The 25,811-nt window shown below is 37.8% G+C and overlaps 1 protein-coding gene across 3 annotated transcripts in view; it reads right to left on the reverse strand.

The window, feature by feature from the left end:
- The window catches only part of LOC108041731, a 93,585-nt gene extending 73,640 nt beyond the window's left edge, over window positions 1–19,945 (reverse strand). Inside the window, exons 1-3 of one of the 3 annotated variants that reach the window (XM_044460757.1) lie at window positions 19,791–19,919; window positions 2,246–4,169; window positions 275–2,179 (exon numbers count right to left, since the gene is read on the reverse strand). In XM_044460757.1, coding sequence (XP_044316692.1) covers window positions 395–2,179; window positions 2,246–3,889 — 3,429 coding nt within the window. In that variant the 5' untranslated portion in view covers window positions 3,890–4,169; window positions 19,791–19,919 and the 3' untranslated portion in view covers window positions 275–394. The other 2 variants (XR_006417685.1, XR_006417686.1) reach the window with 2 other exon arrangements.
- Between the last annotated feature and the right edge of the window lie 5,866 nt (window positions 19,946–25,811).

Here is a 25,811-nt window from a genome sequence, read left to right on the forward strand (position 1 = left end):
CGTTACAAATATATGACCAAAAATATAATACCTTCTGCAAGGGTTTATCAAAGTTATACTTTTAAAAAATATGTTTCCGATTGTTCCTATGGGAGCTATTTTTTATTGGAAGGGAGTGTCTGAAGTGCATTCAACATGATAATAATCTTATTAGTGGCTGAACTGGCTTTGGAAAACAACATGCCGCTGACGGAGTATTTATCAATGGACTGCCCTCACAATCCCTGGTTTCGGTAACTTAACATCGACCGACACTCCAAATGAATCCTTCAAATTAAATTTTCTCTGTAAAATTTATTATGTGTAGATTTGTAACATTTTATGTTAATCTGTAGAATCTAATTGGTAAGAAACCGTATTATAAAGTCAAATTATAATGCTATCACACCACCGCTCAAACTTCCACGGCCCTTCGATCCATCAGTGTGTCGAGAATCTTGTCCATGTGGTCGCTGCAATTGGCTAGGCACACATCCGCATATTCGCTGAGAAAATACATGAAGCTCTCGAGCTGCTCCATTGAGCAGCTCCGGAACCCTTCATCGCGTCCGATGTTATCTATAGCTCGGACGATGGAGCGCAGCTTGTGGACATACTGCGGCGTATTGCGGCAGTGCTCCAACGAGGCGTCCGTCAAATTGGAGGGTCTAGCGTAGCAGCGGATGCGCTGCTCCACATTGCGAAGCTTGCATTGCTGCTGCTTCAGGGTCTGCATCATCAGCGGCACAGACATGACTGGTGCTCCATCAACTGGAGCCGCCTTGGCGAATAGTTCATCTAGGGGAACCGCCTCATAGTCCAGGGTAAATATGTCGGGCGAAAACGACAGCCTTCCGCTATTGTTGCTGAAGCTATCGGTTTCCAACTCTGTCTGATCTAAGTCGCTAGTTTTAATTGCCTGGTTGACGTTGATGTTATTGTTGGGCCAGGAGTACTTGTTGCGCCCTTCCAGGCCGTTGCTGGCGCCTGTCTGCAGTCCCACCAGCATGCTGTAGCAGCTCTCAATCGAATACTTCTGGGTAGTGGGCCAGAATTCAGGAACGCTGCTGAATTCAATGTTGTCCACGCCGAAGCGTAACGGGGTCTGTTCTCCGGTGAGAAATGCGAATAACCGCTCAATTTTCTCGTTGGACATTAGTTTTCCGCTGAATGGCACGGCAAGGTCTCCGCTGGCGAACCAGTAATGGGAGCAGCCCTTTACGCTGGGTGGGCGTTCGGGCAGCGACTGTCCGCCGGCGTCGGAGTTTCTACATCCGTGGATAAACTTGTGCCCGTCGATTCCGAAGGCAAGATCTCGAGTCTCCAAGCTCTTCTGCGTAAAGATCTCATAAAGCAGACGAAGGCGCTCAGGACTGTTTTGGAAGATTTCTAATGAGACAGTGAAATCCCCGGATGTGATCCAGAACACCGAATGTGACTTGCTGGCTTGAATCTCATCCTGAGAGTTCATCTCGACAGTCGGGGCATTAGCGAAGAACTCACGCTCACTGCAGGGAGTAGAAGGCGAGCTGGATGTGGCGTCTATATCTAGCGGATGATCCTCCCGAATCACCTGCATGGCCACAGAACTACGACGAGGCCTTTCCTGGACGGGAATGGGACTGAACAGTTGTTGCTGCACCGGACTGCCAGCATGACGGCTTTTAATGGGAGTAGAAAAACACGAAGGCTTCGAGTCCAAGACACCTATCGAGGATCGGCGTAGCGGACTACTGTCCATGGGATCATTCGAGCACGTCTCGAAGCCCTGATCCACAAAACTGTCCCTCATCGTTTGCGCAAGGGACTGCCTTGGTGTCTGAGTTGGTGACTGATCGCTGTCCGCATTTGGCGAGGGAGATGACATTACGGTTAGGGTGTATGCTGACTTGATTTTCCGTGGCGAGTTCACATGGCGCATCAGGGACTTGTCCAACTCAATAAAACTTTGTTCAGGCAGTGGAAAACTGCAGCTCGCAATCGCTTTTTTTTTGGCCTGTGCTAAAACGGGCGGCTTGTAATCCGAATCGGAGTCGGTTGAGGTGATCGCGGTGGCCTCCACAATGGAGTTTTCCTTCTTCCAAGTTAGAGTTCGACGCATCTTCTTCTTACGAGGCGGCCGCTGGGGCTTAACAAAGTCAAAGTCACATGGCTGCAAGCCTTCTTTTGGCGTCTCTAGCTGTGATTCGTCACTTGTAATCTGTGAGTGGGAAGGAAACATAATGAGATCTTATTCTTCCATCTGTCTATTTGAGATAGCACTTACCTTGGGTAGAGTAGACAATCCGGATTCACTCTCTTCAGCCTCGGATTGCTTGCAGCTGGAGGCACTGGAATGGGTTTGACTCAGACTTAGACGTTTCGCAGGCACTGGTGGAGCCTGACGTTTAATGAGTCGCGGAGTATCTTGGATGATCTGATCTTGAGCTATATTCTCCTTCTTTTCTCCTTTTAGTGATTTTTCCAGCTCCAGTTTGGCTATGGCCTCCTCCAGGAGCCGATCAACAGCGGACTTTGGGCTCCCCTCTTCCATCTCGACGGCGTTCGGCTTCAGTATGGTCTGCTCCAGGTACTCCCCCTCCTCGGTGGCTATTTCTATGGGCTGCTGGCCGTTGGATACACAAGTTATATCAAACTGCACTCCATTTTCTGTGCTTAGCCAACTGTAGAAAAGGGTCTCAAGCTGCTCATTCTGAAAAAACACTTGGCTGTCACATCCGGTGCGCTCTTGCCGAGTGCGTCGGATTTTCTTGGGCGGCGCATAGGCCTCCGTTGTCAAGACAGTACGTATCTCCGCAAGGTTACGTTTTTGGGATCGCTCTTGATTGTGGTTCTCGCTCTGACGCTCCAAGCAACGACGAGTCAGTGTATGTGGGACCCGACGCTCCAAATTTGGCTTCAGGATCACAGTAAGTGTGCTTACATGGAGCTGAGAAGTGATTGTATCGGTTTTGCCTTCAGTCGGCCTGGGAGGAGAAACTTCTTTCGGCCGTGGTGGCGATCCGTCCAAAATACACTTCGCTTCCAACTCCTGAGCTAGATGCTTAACGCTGACCTGCTTTTCCGCTACAACCTCGCCACGGGCCATCTGCTTATTCACCTGCGCCTTGAGATCCGCCGCATGTGCGGTGAATTTGGGATGTTTGGCCGCCATGTCGCCAATGAATTTATTAAACAGAAGCGCCTTGTCCTTCACGCTCAGTTCGCGAAATACATCCTCGGCCACTAAGCAGGGTCCTTGCCCCGACTCCAGGTGGTATTGGGGCTTGGGCTCCGGGGAGAGCTCGTTTTGCAGTTGAACGTAGTGCGGCTCCTCTCCGCGACCTATTACCTGGCTAATCTTCGAGTTGAACAGCTGGGCCATCTCCTTCACTTTTATGGGCAGTAAAGCGGACGACTTTCTAGGTCTCAGATGTGCTGGAGGTGGGGTATCCATCTCCGACTGCTGTTCGTACTTCTGCTTGAGTTCATTTATCTTTAGGTTACCACTACCCATCTTCGGCTTATCGGGAGAAACCGTATCCAACTGGTGGCGCAGCTTCGCAATGATGTTTGCCACTTTTCCTGTGGCGCCTGCCTTGGAGGCCCCCAGTGTTTTGGTGGGTGTTACAGGTACCTCTTCGTCGAAGTACTTCATAAGATTCTCGATACTGGATAAATCCAGGTCGGTAACCTGAACTCGGCGCGGTGTCATGTACGAGTTTTGATGCTCCAGGGCTGTCAGGAAGCGATCGTCGTCCAGGGAGGAGATCTCGAAGAGCTCCTCCCGGGTCATTGTAGCCCGAAGCAAGCCGCATGCGTTCCTGGCCTCTCCGTGTCGGCTAGACCGGCGGCGCTCCTCGATCTCCGCATTCAGCTGCAGTAGCTCGCTAAGATCTTCACTGTTCATGGCGGCCGTATTTACTATCATCTCGTTGTGCCTTTGAACGTTGTTCGGTGACTTTCTTTATTTGGTTGTTGACGTTAGACGCTTCAGTTTGTAACTGTGGCTTTCTGTGCTTCTGTGAGTGCTCTTATAGCGGGCACAGGTAAAATTGTAGGCATACCTTTTCACCTCGTTTTTTCGTAATCCACCGATCACAGTTAGGTAAGCTCAACAGCTGTCAATTTGACGTATTTTCCGCGCTAACCGTTATTTAATTGGTTTCGCATACCTTTCCGTAAATACCTTTTTCAGGTCACCTGCAAAACTGGTAAACAGGTAGGTAAATTTATAGCTTTGCAATGACCGCGAGGTAAAGGTATACTTTGAAGATTAGATTCCCGTTTGTCTTGGAAAATTATGGGGCAGGGACAACAAATGTCTTATGCATGTGACAGCTGGCGGACAGACCCTAATTTAATAAGGCGAAAACAACAAGGACCAACACATTGGATAATGGGAATATTAACAACAAGATGGCAATGAGTTCTTTTAAAGGAAATCGGTTGTAATTGTACCATCTTTAATAGATTCTGATTTTTATACCCTTGCAAAAGGTATTATAATTTTGGTCAGAAGTTTGTAACGCAGTGAAGAAGACGTTTCCGACCCCATAAAGTATATATATTCTTGATCAGGATCAATAGAGTATTCGATATAGCCATGTCCGACAGACCGTCTGTCCGTCCATCCGTCTGTTTCAATACCGTTTGCGAGCTCAGTTTAAAAGCTAGCGATCTGAAACTTTCACAGTCGTCCTAAAGCATGTGTACACAGATCAAGTTTGAAAACCGGCCCGATCGAATGTCGATATCCTATAGCTCCCATAGGAACAATCGGATATAACTTGCAAGAATGGAAGATGTTTCGCGCAGTGTAAAAGCTATTAACATAAATCTTTCCAAATCTTATTTTTTTATGCATACCTTGATCAGGGTAAATGCGCTTGGCGCTCGGACGTCTATATCCTATAGCTCCCATTGGAACAATAAGGTGAAATCGGTTAAAATTTAATGATTTTTAGGATATTTCGCACAGTATATAAGCAATTGACATGAATCTTTTCAAATCGTATTTTTTATGCATACCTTGATTAGGGTAAAAGCGCGTGACGATCGGACGTCCATATCCTATAGCTCCCATAGGAAAATTAGGGTGAAATCGGTTAATATTTAATGATTTTTAGGATATTTCGCACAGTATATAAGCAGTTGACATGAATCTTTCCAAATCGCATTTTTTATGCATACCTTGATCAGGGTAAAAGCGCGTGACGATCGGACGTCTATATCCTATAGCTCCCATAGGAACAATAGGGTAAAATCGGTTAAAATTTAATGAATTTTAGGATATTTCGCACAGTATATAAGCAATTGACATGAATCTTTTCAAATCGTATTTTGTATGCATACCTTGATTAGGGTAAAAGCGCGTGACGATCGGACGTCTATATCCTATAGCTCCCATAGGAACAATAGGGTGAAATCGGTTAATATTTAATGATTTTTAGGATATTTCGCGCAGTATATAAGCTATTCTTTCGGACGTTGATGCACTATGATCAGCGCAAACAAGTGGCCCTTACGACACCAAGCAGTGCTTGTTACGCGCGGAGCCTAATAGGCGTAAAAACGAGATCGCGAGAAGTTAAAAGCACAATGTAGAAGCGGACAGACAAGATTAGAAATACGTACGAGACTAATACTAATTTTGTGCTAAGTAAGAAAAAATTAATGATTTTAGGCTTGGCAAAGAGTCGGTAGTAGAAATACTGTGGTATAGTCTATTATAGTCGTTACACAGTACTCTAAACGGTTCATGCATATCAAAGTTAGATCTACAAATATTTAATGTAAGAGGAACATAGTTCCTGGTAATTCTATTAGGCACGGAGAAGCTTAGGCGACCCAGTAACTCGGGACTCTCCACATCCCCGTGAATAAGTTTATAGATAAAAGTTGTGCCAAGCATCGTTCTACGGTTTACTAAGGATGGTAGATTAATTAGGAGAAGTCTACTAGAGTAGGATGGTAAACTAAGGCTTGCATTCCAGTTAAGGCCCCGTTGAGCAAATAATAAAAAGTTCTTTTGCACAGACTCTATCCGGTCTATGTGTACACCATACTGAGGACTCCAAACTGCAGAACAGTACTCCAGGATTGGACGGACTAGTGAAATAAACAGAGTCTTTGTAACATAGGGATCATCGAATTCCTTTGACCACCTTTTAATAAATCCAAGTACTCCCCTGGCTTTAGTCACCATAGAAGTAATATGGTCACAAAACTTAAGTTTAGGGTCAAGGAGGACGCCAAGGTCATCAACATGCGTAATTCTAGACAACGCGCAACCACCCAGCGAATACGTTGCATATTGTGGGTTCACCCGAAAAAATGTCATTACTTTGCACTTAGCGCTATTTAAATCCAAGAGATCTTCACAACACCATGTTTGAAAAGCGTTTAGGTCAGATTGTAAGTCTGAACTGCTAGAAATTTCGTTATATTGCAGGCATAACTTAACGTCATCTGCGTACATAAGGACACGCGACTTTGTCAAGACTAGAGGGAGATCGTTTATAAATAAAGTAAAAAGAAGTGGGCCAAGGTGGCTTCCTTGTGGGACGCCTGAAGTAACTCGGATCAAATCAGAGATCGAGTTTTTTAAGAGGACTCGTTGAGTCCTACACTCAGATAACTTGAGATCCATGTTAGAAGATCACATGGAAACCCTAATAAGTCTAGCTTTAATACGAGAAGTGAGTGATTTACTGAATCAAACGCTTTACTAAAATCAGTGTAAACTACGTCAGTCTGCATGTTCTTTCTAAAGCCATTTATTACAAAAGACGTTAGCTCCAAGAGGTTTGTCGTCGTAGATCTTCGCCTTATAAATCCATGTTGACATAGAGATATAATCGATCTACAAAGATGTTGCAAATGGGGTGTAATAGTGTTTTCGAAAAGCTTTGGGATGGCGGATAATTTGGATATGCCTCTGTAATTACTTGTATTGCATTTATTTCCTTTCTTATGAAGGGGAATGACAAATGACTCCTTCCAAATAAGTGGGAAATGAGATGTTTTTAGAGACAAGGTAAACAATTTGTACAGAGGTCTACACAGAGTTTCAGCACAGTACCTCAGCACGCAGCCTGGAACTCCGTCCGGACCCGGTGAATAGATAGGCTTAACTTTATGAAGATCCAAAAGAAGGGAGCTTTCGCTTAACCTCAAACAAAAAATCAAGTTCGACTTGGGTATGGCATTTGAATAAGACGGATTTGGACGGGATGAAACAGAATATGTTGTCTGGAAAAACTGGGCAAATAGATCGGCAATTGCCTGATCAGAATTTGCCGTAGAGTTTTCGAATGATAGTGATGCAGGGTAACAGGCTGATTTACGCTTAGTGTTAACAAAATTATAAAACTGTTTTGGATCTTGTGAAAATTGGACCCTACAACGAGTCAAATAGCTTTTATAACACCGGGCGTTAAGTACGATAAAATTTGACCGAGCCCTTAGGTACCGAGAGAAGGCAGATTGTGAACCACATATTTTAAATTTATTGAAAAGTCTCGACTTAATATTTTTTAGGTGGGACAACTCTTTATTAAACCACGGAGTTTTATTTGAAATTGACGGATAGTATAACGGAACACAGAGATAAAAGTAAGAATTCAAGCCATTATAAAAGATATTAACGGCCTTAGCCACGTTAGTGCATGAATAAAATTCGGACCAGTCATAGCCGGATATAAAAGTATTTAAAAGATGAAAGTTTGCCTTACGGAAGCAGCGGATTCGTTTAACCGACTTTTCGGATTTTTTATTCAGCTCTGTTCTTGCGTCTACAGTCAGCTCTAGAGTTGGATGATAAGGATCTTCCGGTTGTGTAAGTGGTGACGTTCTTGATAGGCAAACGCCTTCTGAATTTGAAACAAAACACAAGTCCAGTAAACGTCCTATGGAGTTCTTAACATGGTTCACTTGGGATAGGCCAATGTCAAGCAAGCCGTCAATAAAGTCATGCTGCGCTAAAGGAAGTAAAATGTTAGAGTTTTCGTCAGGGGACCATGTCGCACTAGGTATATCAAAATCACCCAATACTATTAACTGATCTCGATCTGACAGTTTTTTGGAAATGGACTGAATAACGGAAAGGTGATTTGCGTAAATAGGGAACTCAGATGATGGTGGGATATATGAACAAGTAATATATACAAAACTACCGGGAAACGATAATTTTATACCTAGGAATTCGATGTCATAAAATTCTTCGAAAGTTAGTAATTCAGACGAAAAGGTGGAGTCGACAGCAATCAGGACTCCACCTCCCCGTCTGGACTGACGATCAAGCCTATAAATTGTGTACTTACCCGGGAGAATTTCGGAGCTAAGAATATCCGGCCTTAACCAGGTCTCTGTACATACCATAATATTATATGGGAAAGAAAAACATCCGAATACAATTTAGTCAGCTTACTAAGTAAGCCTCTTGTATTCTGATAGCAAAGAAGAAAAGAGGAGGCTAGTTTTTTGGGACAGAAGAGGATGTGGAGGGCGCTGGGGATGGTTCTTTAATGGTATTTTCCATTTCCCCTGAACTATTCTTTTTATACCCTTGCAGAGGGTATTATAATTTTGGTCAAAAGTGTGCAACGCAGTGAAGGAGACATCTCCGACCCTATAAAGTATATATATTCTTGATCAGGATCACCTCCTGAGTTGATATAGCCATGCCCGTCTGTCCGTCTGTCCGTCTGTCTGTCCGTCTGTCTGTCCGTCTGTCTGTCCGTCTGTCCGTCTGTCTGTTTCTACGCAAACTAGTCTCTCAGTTTTAAAGCTATCGAGTTCAAACTTTGCACACACCCTTCTTTCCTTTGCACGCAGTATATATGTCGGAACGGCCGGGATCGGCCGACTATATCCTATAGCTGCCATATAACTGATTGATCGGAAATGCCATAACTTTGGTGTTTGTAAAGTTAGGAAGTTGGCATTTTCTATGGGGGTTACATTTGGCCAATAAATCCGACCTACCAAATTTTATAAGGATCGGCCGACTATATCCTATAGCTGCCATATAACTGATTGATCGGAAATGCCATAACTTTGGTGTTTGTTAAGTTAGGAAGTTGGGATTTTCTATGGGTTTTATATTTGGCCAATAAATCCGACCTACCAAATTTCATAAGGATCAGCCGACTATATCCTATAGCCGCCATATAACTGATTGATCGGAATAACTTTGGTGTTTGTTAAGTTAGGAAGTTGGGATTTTTTGTGAGTATTAAGAATGCATCATATGAATCATTTTGGAGAATATAATTTACAGAGTATTCTGCAAGGGTATATCAACTTCGGCTCCGCCCGAAGTTAGCTTTCCTTTCTTGTTTCTCTTAGCTTCGTACTCTTTTACAAATATGCCCTACGGCCAGAAACTGGTGGAACACACAGATGCAAAAAGAGCACAAGGAATACCGATCTTAAATGATGATACTTTCCTAGCATAAGAAAATTTAAATTGTTCGACCTTCAAATCATCAACTTGGATTTTGTTACGGATATAAGCCGTAATATCCAGTGATGAGAGGTCTGGGGCAAGCCGTGAAACAAATACATGTTTTAGCTGGGGCACCCGAACACAAGTAACCGTTTTTGGTACAACACATGCAACCCTTTTTGGTACTACAGAATTTGTATCTGTACTACCAGTATCGGCCGGTAACCCGGACGTTAAGTCTACATGAGGTGTTGGGGCCACTACTTTATTTTGATCGGACAGAGCGGAAGTACCTAGCGGAGCCACATCGATTCCAGCCACTTCGGATACCGAATCACTTTTTGCCCCCGATCTTAGTACCATTTGAGTGGCGCCTAAGATTGGCAGCTGAGCTGGAGTCGAATCGCGGGCAGCAGGTTGCACAGCACCTGCCATAGAATGCCCACCGACCGCGACTTTTTGCGCTTTGGGGAATCGGGCTCAGCTAGCATGCGGCTAGTGAGCTGAGATTCAAGCGCCACGAGCAGGTCCGTATTTTTACGGCAGTTCCGGATTAATTCCGTAACACTGCTTTTTGTGAGCCACCTAATAGTTATTGCCTGGTTCTCGTATACAATGCATTCATCGCAGTAGTAGCGTAGGCCACTCCTTTTATCGATGGCATCACGAACCAGGCCAGAATAGCCAAGACACTTTGCGTGATAAATTTTATCACATGTATGGCAGGGAATACTTTACTGTCCAGCCGAGATAACTTTCTTGCAATTTTTTAATGAACAGAAAGCCATTTTCGCTGACCGCGGACCACTGTGCACTATAGCGGACAAATTAAGAAAGGAAAGCTAACTTCGGGCGGAGCCGAAGTTGATATACCCTTGCAGAATACTCTGTAAATTATATTCTCCAAAATTATTCATATGATGCATTCTTAATACTCATAAAAAATCCGAACTTCCTAACTTTAACAACAACAAAGTTATGGCATTTCCAATCGTTCAGTTATATGGCAGCTATAGGATATAGTCGGCCGATCCTTATGAAATTTGATAGGTCGGATTGATTGGCCAAAAATAAAATCCATAGAAAATCCCAACTTCCTAACTTTACAAACACCAAAGTTATGGCATTTCCGATCAATCAGTTATATGGCAGCTATAGGATATAGTCGGCCGATCCTTATGAAATTTGGTGGGTCGGATTGATTGGCCAAATATAAAACCCATAGAAAATCCCAACTTTCTAACTTTACAAACACCAAAGTTATGGCATTTCCGATCAATCAGTTATATGGCAGCTATAGGATATAGTCGGCCGATCCTTATGAAATTTGGTAGGTCGGATTGATTGGCCAAATATAAAACCCATAGAAAATCCCAACTTTCTAACTTTACAAACACCAAAGTTATGGCATTTCCGATCAATCAGTTATATGGCAGCTATAGGATATAGTCGGCCGATCCTTATGAAATTTGGTAGGTCGGATTGATTGGCCAAATATAAAACCCATAGAAAATCCCAACTTCCTAACTTTACAAACACGAAAGTTATGGCATTTCCGATCAATCAGTTATATGGCAGCTATAGGATATAGTCAGCCGATCCCGGTCGTTCCGACTTATATACTGCGTGCAAAGGAAAGAAGGGTGTGTGCAAAGTTTCAATCCGATAGCTTTAAAGCTGAGAGACTAGTTTGCGTAGAAACAGACAGACGGACAGACGGACAGACAGACGGACAGACGGACAGACGGACATGGCTATATCAACTCAGGAGGTGATCCTGATCAAGAATATATATACTTTATAGGGTCGGAGATGTCTCCTTCACTGCGTTGCACACTTTTGACCAAAATTATAATACCCTCTGCAAGGGTATAAAAATCGAAAGCGCTCAAGAACATTTTAATGAGAGATCAAGCAGAGCGACAGAGCGGGAGCGAAACACCGAATAACTTTGATGTTAGGCACCACGAAACAATATAGAAACTAAAAGAGAGAGAGAGCGGGATTATTAACCGATTAACTCCGGTATTAAACACCTCTGAGAGATATGACCGTTGGAGTGCGTGCCGTTCCAACAGCGCTCAACGACGAAGAGAAAGACTGAAAAGAGGGGCAATGGAACACTATAACAACAAACCAGCACCGAATTAAATTATGATAAAAACTTTTTGTTTACTAAACACAAGTTAATCACGATGCACTCGCGAAGCGAACGGAAAGTTGTTAGCAAACACTTAAAGGTGTAGAAACGTTAAAGAGATTTAAGTAAACCCCGGTGGTTTCAATAAGAAAAATGAAAATTCGGAGCGCAAAACAAAAACACGACCGTTCTCTGTGAAGACGCACAAAAAATTTTGACAAATTATTGACATGAATCTTTTTAAATCGTATTTTTTATTAGGGTAAAAGCGCGTGACGATCGGACGTCTATATCCTATAGCTCCCATAGAAACAATATACCTTATTCCTTTCGCTACTTTTTCATTTTAAGCAATTTCGTCAAAGGGTATTAAAACTTCGGCTTGCCGAAGTTAGCTTCCGTCCTCGTTAAATTGGAGAATAGGTGTCAGTTCAGTCAATTTTTTTCTCTCCTCGTTCCAATTTTAAAATATAATAAGGAGAATGGTAATAGTCAAGTGCCTCGACTATAAGATAACTCACCCAACTGATGCCACATTTCCACAAGAAATCGCGTTTTACGTCCCGTAATCTGCCAAACTGCATGCGGGCATCACGCCCGCCCCTGCTAACAGTCCTTTCACTCTCTTAAATATATGAACCATACTAACTATGTGACGTCATAATTAACTACCTTAACAACTAGTAGCTTCTAAATTAGTGGTTAGATTTAGAAAGTTTTTGATGTGTAGATTGATATTGACCGACAATATCGTATTGCGATTTGTGTTTAATTATAATAACTAAGAATTTGATATTTCCCTTATTGCAAACGGTATAAATAAAGTTTATTTTATTTAGTAATGAGGGTGTGAGAGTCGATTACTGATATTGAAAAAAAGTTTAAGGCTCCTCGATCAACAAATCAATGGAAAGTTTATCATAAAGAACAACTAGTATGCACACATTAACCTATTTAAAAATAAAGCAGTCGTCAACACAGGGAAAATATAATATCGCTAAGAATATGTTCATAAAAAAGGATTGAATAAAGGATTGAACAAAATAATAATAAATAATATAAAAGAAGCCGAGAGCTATAATAACATTATTTCCACTTTATATTTATCCCCTCATCGTGAAGAGCCTTTCCTAGGGCCAAGTGGATTCTTGTTTTTAACCTTAGCCACCACCACTTTCAAGATGTTTTATGAAAAGCTAAGATTTAATGGAGATTTGCTTTTTTAATAATTAACCAATATTTTAAGCCAAAACCAATATTCCGTTTAAGGACAAGAAATTTTAGAATCCAGAATCATATACTCCAAGCAATTTTTAGTCGAAATGTGCAATTAATTTGAACAACAATTATGACATTTGTCCATAGTTTGCAACGCAGTGATGGACACATTTCTGACTATATAAAGTATGTTTATTCGATCTAGACTTGTACGACCTACTGTCCTTCTGTCCGTTTATACGCAAAACACAAGCAACACATATCAGAGGGTATTAGAGGGTCAACAGTTTACAACGCAGTGAAGGAGACATTTCCGACCCATTATATTATATATATATACTATATATATCTTCTTGATCAGTATTACCAGGAGAGTTGATCTAGCCATGTCCCTCAGTCTTAAAGCTATCTGCTTGAAACATTCTCAAAAGTTGTCTTTCTTGTTTATCTAAATGTTTAGATATTCAATTAAGCTCTTAAATGTCATTTCATTTTAATTGTAAGATCTCAAACGGGTGAATTGGGAAGTGCATCATTAAATTCTAATTCACTTTTTTCGTTAAACATGGAATGTTTTGTGCAGTTTCTAAGAACATGCGTCAAGAATTTATTCTTAAAGTATCTTGGGAGTCGTTTGGAATCGAATTTTACACTGATTCTGACATAGTAAGCATCTACTCCAATTTTAGGTCAAACACAGGTTTGAAGTATTTATTCCTATTTATAACAAAAAGGATGGCTCTTTTAAAAAAAATTAGGACGGAAGCTAACTTCGGCAAGCCGAAGTTTTAATACCCTTGCAGACTTTGCCGGAATTGCTAAAAATAAAAAAGAAGCGAAAGGAATAAGGTATATTGTTCCTATGGGACCTATAGGATATAGACGTCCGATCGTCACGCGCTTTTACCTTAATCAAGGTATGCATAAAAAATACGATTTGAAAAGATTCATGTCAATTGCTTATATACTGTGCGAAATATCCTAAAAATCATTAAATTTTAACCGATTTCACCCTATTGTCCCTATGGGAGCAATAGGATATAGACGTCCGAGCGCCAAGCGCTTTTACCCTGATCAAGTTATGCATAAAAAATAAGATTTGGAAAGATTTATGTTAATAGCTTTTACACTGCGCGAAACATCTTCCATTCTTGCAAGATATATCCGATTGTTCCTATGGGAGATATAGGATATAGACATCCGATCGGGGCGGTTTTCAAACTTGATCTGCGTACACATGTTTTAGGACGACTGTGAAAGTTTCAGATCGCCTTTTAAACTGAGCTCACAAACGGTATTGAAACATACGGACAGACGGACATGGCTATATCGAATCCTCTATTGATCCTGATCAAGAGTATGTATACTTTATAGGGTCGGAAACGTCTCCTTCACTGCTTTACAAACTTCTGACCAAAATTATAATACCCTCTGCAAGGGTATAAAAATAGCTGTGCGTCATACGAGATTAGGCCAACACAAGTAATATAAACATAAAAATTCAAAACCTTGTTTAAATTTATTTAATTAGAGAGCTCAAACGGGCCCTGGTTTTTAATTATTTACGTCTTAAGTTTTCTAATCAAACTTTTTTAATTAGAATTTAAAACCATTTCCGCTTACTTGTATAGTAAATTAATACAGGTTTGAAGTATTTTTCCCATTTCTAACAAAAAGAAAGCCTGTTTTGCAAAAAAAATAGATGTGCGTTAAACGAGATTAAGCCAACTCAAGTATATATGTAGCATACAAATTCAAAAAGATTTTCAAATAAATTTATTTAGACAGCTCCAACGGGGCCTGGTTTTTAAATATTTACGATTTACTTTTATAATCACATTTAAATTTTTATTAGAATTAAAACCATTTCCGCCAAACTGAGCGGGGCGCAGCCGTGTTCAGTACGGCACGATTCGCGAGAAGATAGACGAGAGATATATAATAGAGGTAAAAATCCGGGGAAACAAGTAAGATCTAATTTACCAACTTACCAAAATATTGGTCTTGTGAAGAGCTTCGACCAATTATTTGTAATGGGGCCCAAAATATATAGATCCTTAAAACTTTAACGAGAATGGATGGGATTTTTTAAGTCGAGCGAAATATAGATTATGATTCAGCACTCACATAACACCACAGCTGATAATGAAGACAATCACCACGCAACACCGATCAGCTGTTGGCAGTCTCATCACAGCTTACTGATCTTCGAACTGTGAACAAATATTCTTGATGCAAAGGCTGCAGTGCCTTCGAAACCCTAAAGACTTCAAACTTAGGTAAAAACTTTTGAAAGACTCCTTAGTACATCTTACCAAACCAAGCACCGTAGGCTAAAAGATCATTTTTTTGTCCAAAATGTGAATGTTCAAGTCCTTATAAAATATTAAACATTTTAACGAACTTAAAATAACGAATTTAACTGTATTTAAACCATCGGCTTAAAAACGCATTAAAAGAAACCTAAGCAAAATAAAGTTGGGTTCATAAGTCAGCACACGAAAAACAAATTGTTTATAAAAAAAAGTAAAAATAAACATTATTATTGTGTTAATTAAATCATTTTTAGAATGTACAGTTTATTCACTAACTAAAATGTAATTAACTGATCTTGCTAACCAAACGAGCGTGTTTACCACAAAATTAAGAAATTTTATAACTACTTGTTAAGCAAAATTAACACTTTGCTAAAAAAAATACTTTAAATTTTTTGCAGATAAACGTAAAAATCCGTGGTTGTTATATTAAAAAATTCTGAGGACTTCATAAAAATGTCGCATCTATTGCAAAAGAATACCTATTAATATTATATGAAATGTTGAAATAAATAATTCTCAAATTTAAAAGGGGCCCGTTCTCACTTAAATGTTTTTTTCACAAAAAAAACGATACAACAAATATTTTGGTTTTTTAAAACCGGTATATTCGTTTCTCAGTAACAACGATTCAAACATTTTTAATCAACGAAGATTAATTTGCCGAAATCTACCAATACTACATCACTCCCGCCCCCGCTAACAATCCTTTCGCTCTCTTAACTATATGAACTCAATATTCTGTGACGTCATAATCGACAATTTAACAACGAGTAGCTCCTAAATTATAGGTTCGATTTAAAAAGTTTTTGATGTGTCGATTGATATTGACCGACCATATCGTAGTGCGACTTGTATTTGTATAGAGGATATAAATAATTATAATAATTAATGCGTGTATCGCCAGAATCTGAACAACAATTTGTCCATAGTTTGCAACGCAGTGATGGACACATTTCTGACTATATAAAGTATGTTTATTCGATCTAGACTTGTACGACCTACTGTCCTTCTGTCCGTTTCTACGCAAAACGCAAGCTATTTAAACAAAATTTTAAAATAGGTCAGAACGGTCCGGATCGGCCTACTATATCAGAGGGTATTAGAGGGTCAACAGTTTACAACGCAGTGAAGGATACATTTCCGACCCATTATATTATATATATTGATCAGTATCACCAGGAGAGTTGATCTAGCCATGTCCAGTCTTAAAGCTATCTGCTTGAAACTTTCTCAAAAGTTGTCTTTCTTGTTTATCTAAATGTTTAGATATTCAATTAAGCTCTTAAATGTCATTCCATTTTAATTGTAAAATCTCAAACGGGTGAATTGGGAAGTGCATCATTAAATTCTAATTCACTTTTTTCGTTAAACATGGAATGTTTTGTGCAGTTTCTAAGAACATGCGTCAAGAATTTATTCTTAAAGTATCTTGGTAGTCGTTTGGAATCGAATTTTACACTGATTCTGACATAGTAAGCACCTACTCCAATTTTAGGTCAAACTATTTTGTGCCCTAACTATCTTATGGGTATAGTATATTAACACAGGTTTGAAGTATTTATTCCTATTTATAACGAAAAGGATGGCTCTTTTGAAAAAAAACGAGGACGGAAGCTAACTTCGACAAGCCGAAGTTTTAATACCCTTGCAGACTTTGCCGAAATTGCTAAAAATAAAAAAGAAGCGAAAGGAATAAGGTATATTGTTCCTATGGGACCTATAGGATATAGACGTCCGATCGTCACGCGCTTTTACCCTAATCAAGGTATGCATAAAAAATACGATTTGAAAAGATTCATGTCAATTGCTTATACTGTGCGAAATATCCTAAAAATCATTAAATTTTAACCGATTTCACCCTATTGTTCCTATGGGAGCTATAGGATATAGACGTCCGAGCGCCAAGCGCTTTTACCCTGATCAAGGTATGCATAAAAAATAAGATTTGGAAAGATTTATGTTAATAGCTTTTACACTGCGCGAAACATCTTCCATTCTTGCAAGATATGGGAGATATAGGATGTAGACATCCGATCGGGATCTTGATCTGCGTACACATGTTTTAGGACGACTGTGAAAGTTTCAGATCGCTAGCTTTTAAACTGAGCTCGCAAACGGTATTGAAACAGACGGACGGACGGACAGATGGACATGGCTATATCGAATCCTCTATTGATCCTGATCAAGAATAGATATACTTTATAGGGTCGGAAACGTCTCCTTCACTGCGTTACAAACTTTTGACCAAAATTATAATACCCTCTGCAGGGGTATAAAAATAGCTGTGCGTCATACGAGATTAGGCCAACACAAATAATATAAACATAAAAATTCAAAACCTTGTTTAAATTTATTTAATTAAAGAGCTCAAACGGGCCCTGGTTTTTAATTATTTACGTCTTAAGTTTTCTAATCAAACCTTTTTTTATTAGAATTTAAAATCATTTCCGCTTACTTGTATAGTAAATTAATACAGGTTTGAAGTATTTTTCCCATTTCTAACTAAAAGAAAGCCTGTTTTGCAAAAAAATAGATGTGCGTTAAACGAGATTAAGCCAACTCAAGTATATATGTAGCAAACAAATTCAAAAAGATTTTCAAATAAATTTATTTAGACAGCTCCAACGGGGCCTGGTTTTTAAATATTTACGATTTACTTTTATAATCAAATTAAAATTTTTATTAGAATTAAAACCATTTCCGCCAAACTGACCGCGGGGCGGAGCCGTGTTCAGTACGGCACGATTCGCGAGAAGATAGACGAAAGATATAAAATAGAGGTAAAAATCCGGGGAAAAAAGTAAGATCTAATTTTGTGCTAATGAAGTATAGTTTAAGTGCTCCAGAGAATAAAAATTTGAGATAAACTTGGCACAGAAAAGAATAAAGTTGTAAATAAAGACAGTATCAAGCATTGTTTTACTGTTTGGTAATTTCACACCACCTGGACCTTTGTGCTCAGCAATATGTTAACGAATTATTTAAATTGATACATATCAAATATTATTATTATTCTCTGGGTAACAATATTGTAACATTAAGGGGGTATATACCTTTTTCATTTTCAAAAAATCGAAATTTTTTTTTTTGCTTTATCTTAAAGAACAACTTCTTGAGAATATTTCCCAAAATTTTCATAGAGATTTGGGCAGTAGAAAAAAAGTTACAGCGCTCCTAGCCGCGCGACTCGTCCCCGCCCAAACCCAAACTTGAAACTTTAAACGCGAATATCTCGAAATGGTTTTTTTTAAAAATGACTTTGCGGTGATATGGATTAGCGAAAAACTACTGAACCGATTTTCTTCAAATTTTTTTTTAAATGTTCGTTTTTTCATGTAAAAATTTTTATTTCGCCGAAATAGATAGTTTTGTAAGAATTTTTGCGTCCAAAAACGTCATTTTTTGCATTAAACGTTCCCGTATGCACAAAAAAAAAATTTTAAAAAACGTTCGTTCAAGTACAGGATACTACTTTAAACTAATGAAATATTTTTATTTTTTCGGTATCAGTTGACCCATTCGTCCTGGGGAAACATCACCGCAAGGCTCTTTAAAAAAAGGCGTTTAAGGGAAACAGCCACACCTTAAAAACTATTAAATATTTTTTCAAAAACTTTTGCATAAACATTGTCAACAATCTAAACATTCAGAAAATATAATCATTCATTTAATAAAAACAATAGTTACATACATAAAAAAATCCAAACTTTCCTATTTTTTTCAACAAAAAAAGGTATATACCCCCTTAATGTGCAGGCTACTTTACATATTTTTAAATTGATTTTTGTAAGTATATTTATACTTTTTTTGCTGAATTCTTTTTGAATTCTTCCTGACAACTTTTAATCTGATTTGCAACGAACTTAACCAAAAAGTAGCAAGATAAGAAGAATATAAGAAAATGTCTACTTAAATTTTGGGCTTAAGAATAATTGTTATCAAAATGTACTAAAGGTCTGTGTCGTGGTCTTTTGGTCCTCAGACCAATACCTTCAGTTATATAAAAATCGGATGACTATATATATATACATATATACCATATACATAGTTGCCAAATTTACCGTATAAATTTATGCTTTTTACTTGCACATTAAATTTTCCAAATCGTTTTTTTTATGATCTTGTGAAAAATTTTGCCATGTGAACAATCGGGTAAAATTTGGTAATTTACTGTTGTATTGCATAATTCTACGTAAACAGCAATCTCGTTACAATCTCAAGGCTTTTTGTTTTTATATGATGGCTTTAAATCATTTGCGATCCATCTCTTGAGTTATATATATATATATCCTAAAGCTTTGTGTGGAGATCTAGTATCCCATCTGGCTGGACCTTCCCATACTTTGCAGAATGAAACTCAGCCTGGTGCTGCTGATTAATATTCATTCTTATATACTTTATAGGGTCGGAAATGTATTTTCCATTGCCAACTTTTATATGAAGTTCCCTTTGCTAAATTAGAATTGATTATATATGGGATATATCACTTTTGTTGTAGTTAGTGAGGGTATATAAACTTCGTATTGGGGAAGCTCGCTTTCTTTTTATAAGAAGAAAATCCTTTGCGGTTCATAAGAAACGACGTACCCTAAAAAAGTGAAGCTCACCCGATTTTATTCGATGAAAGAAAAGCCACAAATTGACGCAAAATATCACACATTTTTATTTATTTCTACCATTTCTTTGAGAATAATGTTCAACTTACCAAAATATTGGTCTAGTGAAGAGCTTCGACCATTTAAATGTAATGGGGCCCAAAATATATAGATCCTTAAAACTTTAACGAGAATGGATGGGATTTTTTAAGTCTAGCGAAATATAGATTATGATTCAGCACTCACATAACACCACAGCTGATAATGAAGACAATCACCACGCAACACCGATCAGCTGTTGGCAGTCTCATCACAGCTTACTGATTTTCGAACTGTGAACAAATATTCTTGATGCAAAGGCTGCAGTGCCTTCCAAACCCTAAAGACTTCAAACTTAGGTAAATACTTTTGAAAGACTCCTTAGTACATCTTACCAAACCAAGCACCGTAGGCTAGAAAGATCATTTTTTTGTCCAAAATGTGAATGTTCAAGTCCTTATAATATATTAAACATTTTAACGAACTTAAAATAACGAATTTAACTGTATTTAAACCATCGGCTTAAAAACGCATTAAAAGAAACCTAAGCAAAATAAAGTTGGGTTCATAAGTCAGCACACAAAAAACAAATTGTTTATAAAAAAAAGTAAAAGTAAACATTATTATTGTGTTAATTAAATCATTTTTAGAATGTACAGTTTATTCACTAACTAAAATGTAATTAACTGATCTTGCTAACCAAACGAGCGTGTTTACCACAAAATTAAGAAATTTTATAACTACTTGTTAAGCAAAATTAACACTTTGCTAAAAAAAATACTTTAAATTTTTTGCAGATAAACGTAAAAATCCGTGGTTGTTATATTAAAAAATTCTGAGGACTTCATAAAAATGTCGCATCTATTGCAAAAGAATACCTATTAATATTATATGAAATGTTGAAATAAATAATTCTCAAATTTAAAAGGGGCCCGTTCTCACTTAAATGTTTTTTTCACAAAAAAAACGATACAACAAATATTTTGGTTTTTTAAAACCGGTATATTCGTTTCTCAGTAACAACGATTCAAACATTTTTAATCAACGAAGTTTAATTTGCCGAAATCTACCAATACTACATCACTCCCGCCCCCGCTAACAATCCTTTCGCTCTCTTAACTATATGAACTCAATATTCTGTGACGTCATAATCGACAATTTAACAACGAGTAGCTCCTAAATTATAGGTTCGATTTAAAAAGTTTTTGATGTGTCGATTGATATTGACCGACCATATCGTAGTGCGACTTGTATTTGTATAGAGGATATAAATAATTATAATAATTAATGCGTGTATCGCCAGAATCTGAACAACAATTTGTCCATAGTTTGCAACGCAGTGATGGACACATTTCTGACTATATAAAGTATGTTTATTCGATCTAGACTTGTACGACCTACTGTCCTTCTGTCCGTTTCTACGCAAAACGCAAGCTATTTAAACAAAATTTTAAAATAGGTCAGAACGGTCCGGATCGGCCTACTATATCAGAGGGTATTAGAGGGTCAACAGTTTACAACGCAGTGAAGGAGACATTTCCGACCCATTATATTATATATATTGATCAGTATCACCAGGAGAGTTGATCTAGCCATGTCTAGTCTTAAAGCTATCTGCTTGAAACTTTCTCAAAAGTTGTCTTTCTTGTTTATCTAAATGTTTAGATATTCAATTAAGCTCTTAAATGTCATTCCATTTTAATTGTAAAATCTCAAACGGGTGAATTGGGAAGTGCATCATTAAATTCTAATTCACTTTTTTCGTTAAACATAGAATGTTTTGTGCAGTTTCTAAGAACATGCGTCAAGAATTTATTCTTAAAGTATCTTGGTAGTCGTTTGGAATCGAATTTTACACTGATTCTGACATAGTAAGCACCTACTCCAATTTTAGGTCAAACTATTTTGTGCCCTAACTATCTTATGGGTATAGTATATTAACACAGGTTTGAAGTATTTATTCCTATTTATAACGAAAAGGATGGCTCTTTTGAAAAAAAAAACGAGGACGGAAGCTAACTTCGACAAGCCGAAGTTTTAATACCCTTGCAGACTTTGCCGAAATTGCTAAAAATAAAAAAGAAGCGAAAGGAATAAGGTATATTGTTCCTATGGGACCTATAGGATATAGACGTCCGATCGTCACGCGCTTTTACCCTAATCAAGGTATGCATAAAAAATACGATTTGAAAAGATTCATGTCAATTGCTTATACTGTGCGAAATATCCTAAAAATCATTAAATTTTAACCGATTTCACCCTATTGTTCCTATGGGAGCTATAGGATATAGACGTCCGAGCGCCAAGCGCTTTTACCCTGATCAAGGTATGCATAAAAAAATAAGATTTGGAAAGATTTATGTTAATAGCTTTTACACTGCGCGAAACATCTTCCATTCTTGCAAGATATGGGAGATATAGGATGTAGACATCCGATCGGGATCTTGATCTGCGTACACATGTTTTAGGACGACTGTGAAAGTTTCAGATCGCTAGCTTTTAAACTGAGCTCGCAAACGGTATTGAAACAGACGGACGGACGGACAGATGGACATGGCTATATCGAATCCTCTATTGATCCTGATCAAGAATAGATATACTTTATAGGGTCGGAAACGTCTCCTTCACTGCGTTACAAACTTTTGACCAAAATTATAATACCCTCTGCAGGGGTATAAAAATAGCTGTGCGTCATACGAGATTAGGCCAACACAAATAATATAAACATAAAAATTCAAAACCTTGTTTAAATTTATTTAATTAGAGAGCTCAAACGGGCCCTGGTTTTTAATTATTTACGTCTTAAGTTTTCTAATCAAACTTTTTTAAATAGAATTTAAAACCATTTCCGCTTACTTGTATAGTAAATTAATACAGGTTTGAAGTATTTTTCCCATTTCTAACTAAAAGAAAGCCTGTTTTGCAAAAAAATAGATGTGCGTTAAACGAGATTAAGCCAACTCAAGTATATATGTAGCAAACAAATTCAAAAAGATTTTCAAATAAATTTATTTAGACAGCTCCAACGGGGCCTGGTTTTTAAATATTTACGATTTACTTTTATAATCAAATTAAAATTTTTATTAGAATTAAAACCATTTCCGCCAAACTGACCGCGGGGCGGAGCCGTGTTCAGTACGGCACGATTCGCGAGAAGATAGACGAAAGATATAAAATAGAGGTAAAAATCCGGGGAAAAAAGTAAGATCTAATTTTGTGCTAATGAAGTATAGTTTAAGTGCTCCAGAGAATAAAAATTTGAGATAAACTTGGCACAGAAAAGAATAAAGTTGTAAATAAAGACAGTATCAAGCATTGTTTTACTGTTTGGTAATTTCACACCACCTGGACCTTTGTGCTCAGCAATATGTTAACGAATTATTTAAATTGATACATATCAAATATTATTATTATTCTCTGGGTAACAATATTGTAACATTAAGGGGGTATATACCTTTTTCATTTTCAAAAAATCGAAATTTTTTTTTTGCTTTATCTTAAAGAACAACTTCTTGAGAATATTTCCCAAAATTTTCATAGAGATTTGGGCAGTAGAAAAAAAGTTACAGCGCTCCTAGCCGCGCGACTCGTCCCCGCCCAAACCCAAACTTGAAACTTTAAACGCGAATATCTCGAAATGGTTTTTTTTAAAAATGACTTTGCGGTGATATGGATTAGCGGAAAACTACTGAACCGATTTTCTTCAAATTTTTTTTTAAATGTTCGTTTTTTCATGTAAAAATTTTTATTTCGCCGAAATAGATAGTTTTGTAAGAATTTTTGCGTCCAAAAACGTCATTTTTTGCATTAAACGTTCCCGTATGCACAAAAAAAAAATTTTAAAAAACGTTCGTTCAAGTACAGGATACTACTTTAAACTAATGAAATATTTTTATTTTTTCGGTATCAGTTGACCCATTCGTCCTGGGGAAACATCACCGCAAGGCTCTTTAAAAAAAGGCGTTTAAGGGAAACAGCCACACCTTAAAAACTATTAAATATTTTTTCAAAAACTTTTGCATAAACATTGTCAACAATCTAAACATTCAGAAAATATAATCATTCATTTAATAAAAACAATAGTTACATACATAAAAAAATCCAAACTTTCCTATTTTTTTCAACAAAAAAAGGTATATACCCCCTTAATGTGCAGGCTACTTTAAATATTTTTAAATTGATTTTTGTAAGTATATTTATACTTTTTTTGCTGAATTCTTTTTGAATTCTTCCTGACAATTTTTAATCTGATTTGCAACGAACTTAACCAAAAAGTAGCAAGATAAGAAGAATATAAGAAAATGTCTACTTAAATTTTGGGCTTAAGAATAATTGTTATCAAAATGTACTAAAGGTCTGTGTCGTGGTCTTTTGGTCCTCAGACCAATACCTTCAGTTATATAAAAATCGGATGACTATATATATATACATATATACCATATACATAGTTGCCAAATTTACCGTATAAATTTATGCTTTTTACTTGCACATTAAATTTTCCAAATCGTTTTTTTTATGATCTTGTGAAAAATTTTTCCATGTGAACAATCGGGTAAAATTTGGTAATTTACTGTTGTATTGCATAATTCTACGTAAACAGCAATCTCGTTACAATCTCAAGGCTTTTTGTTTTTATATGATGGCTTTAAATCATTTGCGATCCATCTCTTGAGTTATATATATATATATCCTAAAGCTTTGTGTGGAGATCTAGTATCCCATCTGGCTGGACCTTCCCATACTTTGCAGAATGAAACTCAGCCTGGTGCTGCTGATTAATATTCATTCTTATATACTTTATAGGGTCGGAAATGTATTTTCCATTGCCAACTTTTATATGAAGTTCCCTTTGCTAAATTAGAATTGATTATATATGGGATATATCACTTTTGTTGTAGTTAGTGAGGGTATATAAACTTCGTATTGGGGAAGCTCGCTTTCTTTTTATAAGAAGAAAATCCTTTGCGGTTCATAAGAAACGACGTACCCTAAAAAAGTGAAGCTCACCCGATTTTATTCGATGAAAGAAAAGCCACAAATTGACGCAAAATATCACACATTTTTATTTATTTCTACCATTTCTTTGAGAATAATGTTCAACTTACCAAAATATTGGTCTAGTGAAGAGCTTCGACCATTTAAATGTAATGGGGCCCAAAATATATAGATCCTTAAAACTTTAACGAGAATGGATGGGATTTTTTAAGTCTAGCGAAATATAGATTATGATTCAGCACTCACATAACACCACAGCTGATAATGAAGACAATCACCACGCAACACCGATCAGCTGTTGGCAGTCTCATCACAGCTTACTGATTTTCGAACTGTGAACAAATATTCTTGATGCAAAGGCTGCAGTGCCTTCCAAACCCTAAAGACTTCAAACTTAGGTAAATACTTTTGAAAGACTCCTTAGTACATCTTACCAAACCAAGCACCGTAGGCTAGAAAGATCATTTTTTTGTCCAAAATGTGAATGTTCAAGTCCTTATAAAATATTAAACATTTTAACGAACTTAAAATAACGAATTTAACTGTATTTAAACCATCGGCTTAAAAACGCATTAAAAGAAACCTAAGCAAAATAAAGTTGGGTTAATAAGTCAGCACACAAAAAACAAATTGCTTATAAAACAAGAAAGGAAAGCTAACTTCGGGCGGAGCCGAAGTTGATATACCCTTGCAGAATACCATAGAATACCCATAGAAAATCCCAACTTTCTAACTTTACAAACACCAAAGTTATGGCATTTCCGATCAATCAGTTATATGGCAGCTATAGGATATAGTCGGCCGATCCTTATGAAATTTGGTAGGTCGGATTGATTGGCCAAATATAAAACCCATAGAAAATCCCAACTTTCTAACTTTACAAACACCAAAGTTATGGCATTTCCGATCAATCAGTTATATGGCAGCTATAGGATATAGTCGGCCGATCCTTATGAAATTTGGTAGGTCGGATTGATTGGCCAAATATAAAACCCATAGAAAATCCCAACTTCCTAACTTTACAAACACGAAAGTTATGGCATTTCCGATCAATCAGTTATATGGCAGCTATAGGATATAGTCGGCCGATCCCGGTC

The sequence above is a fragment of the Drosophila rhopaloa genome, unplaced genomic scaffold, assembly GCF_018152115.1.
Source record: "Drosophila rhopaloa isolate 14029-0021.01 unplaced genomic scaffold, ASM1815211v1 contig_218, whole genome shotgun sequence".
Classification (NCBI taxonomy): domain Eukaryota; kingdom Metazoa; phylum Arthropoda; class Insecta; order Diptera; family Drosophilidae; genus Drosophila; species Drosophila rhopaloa.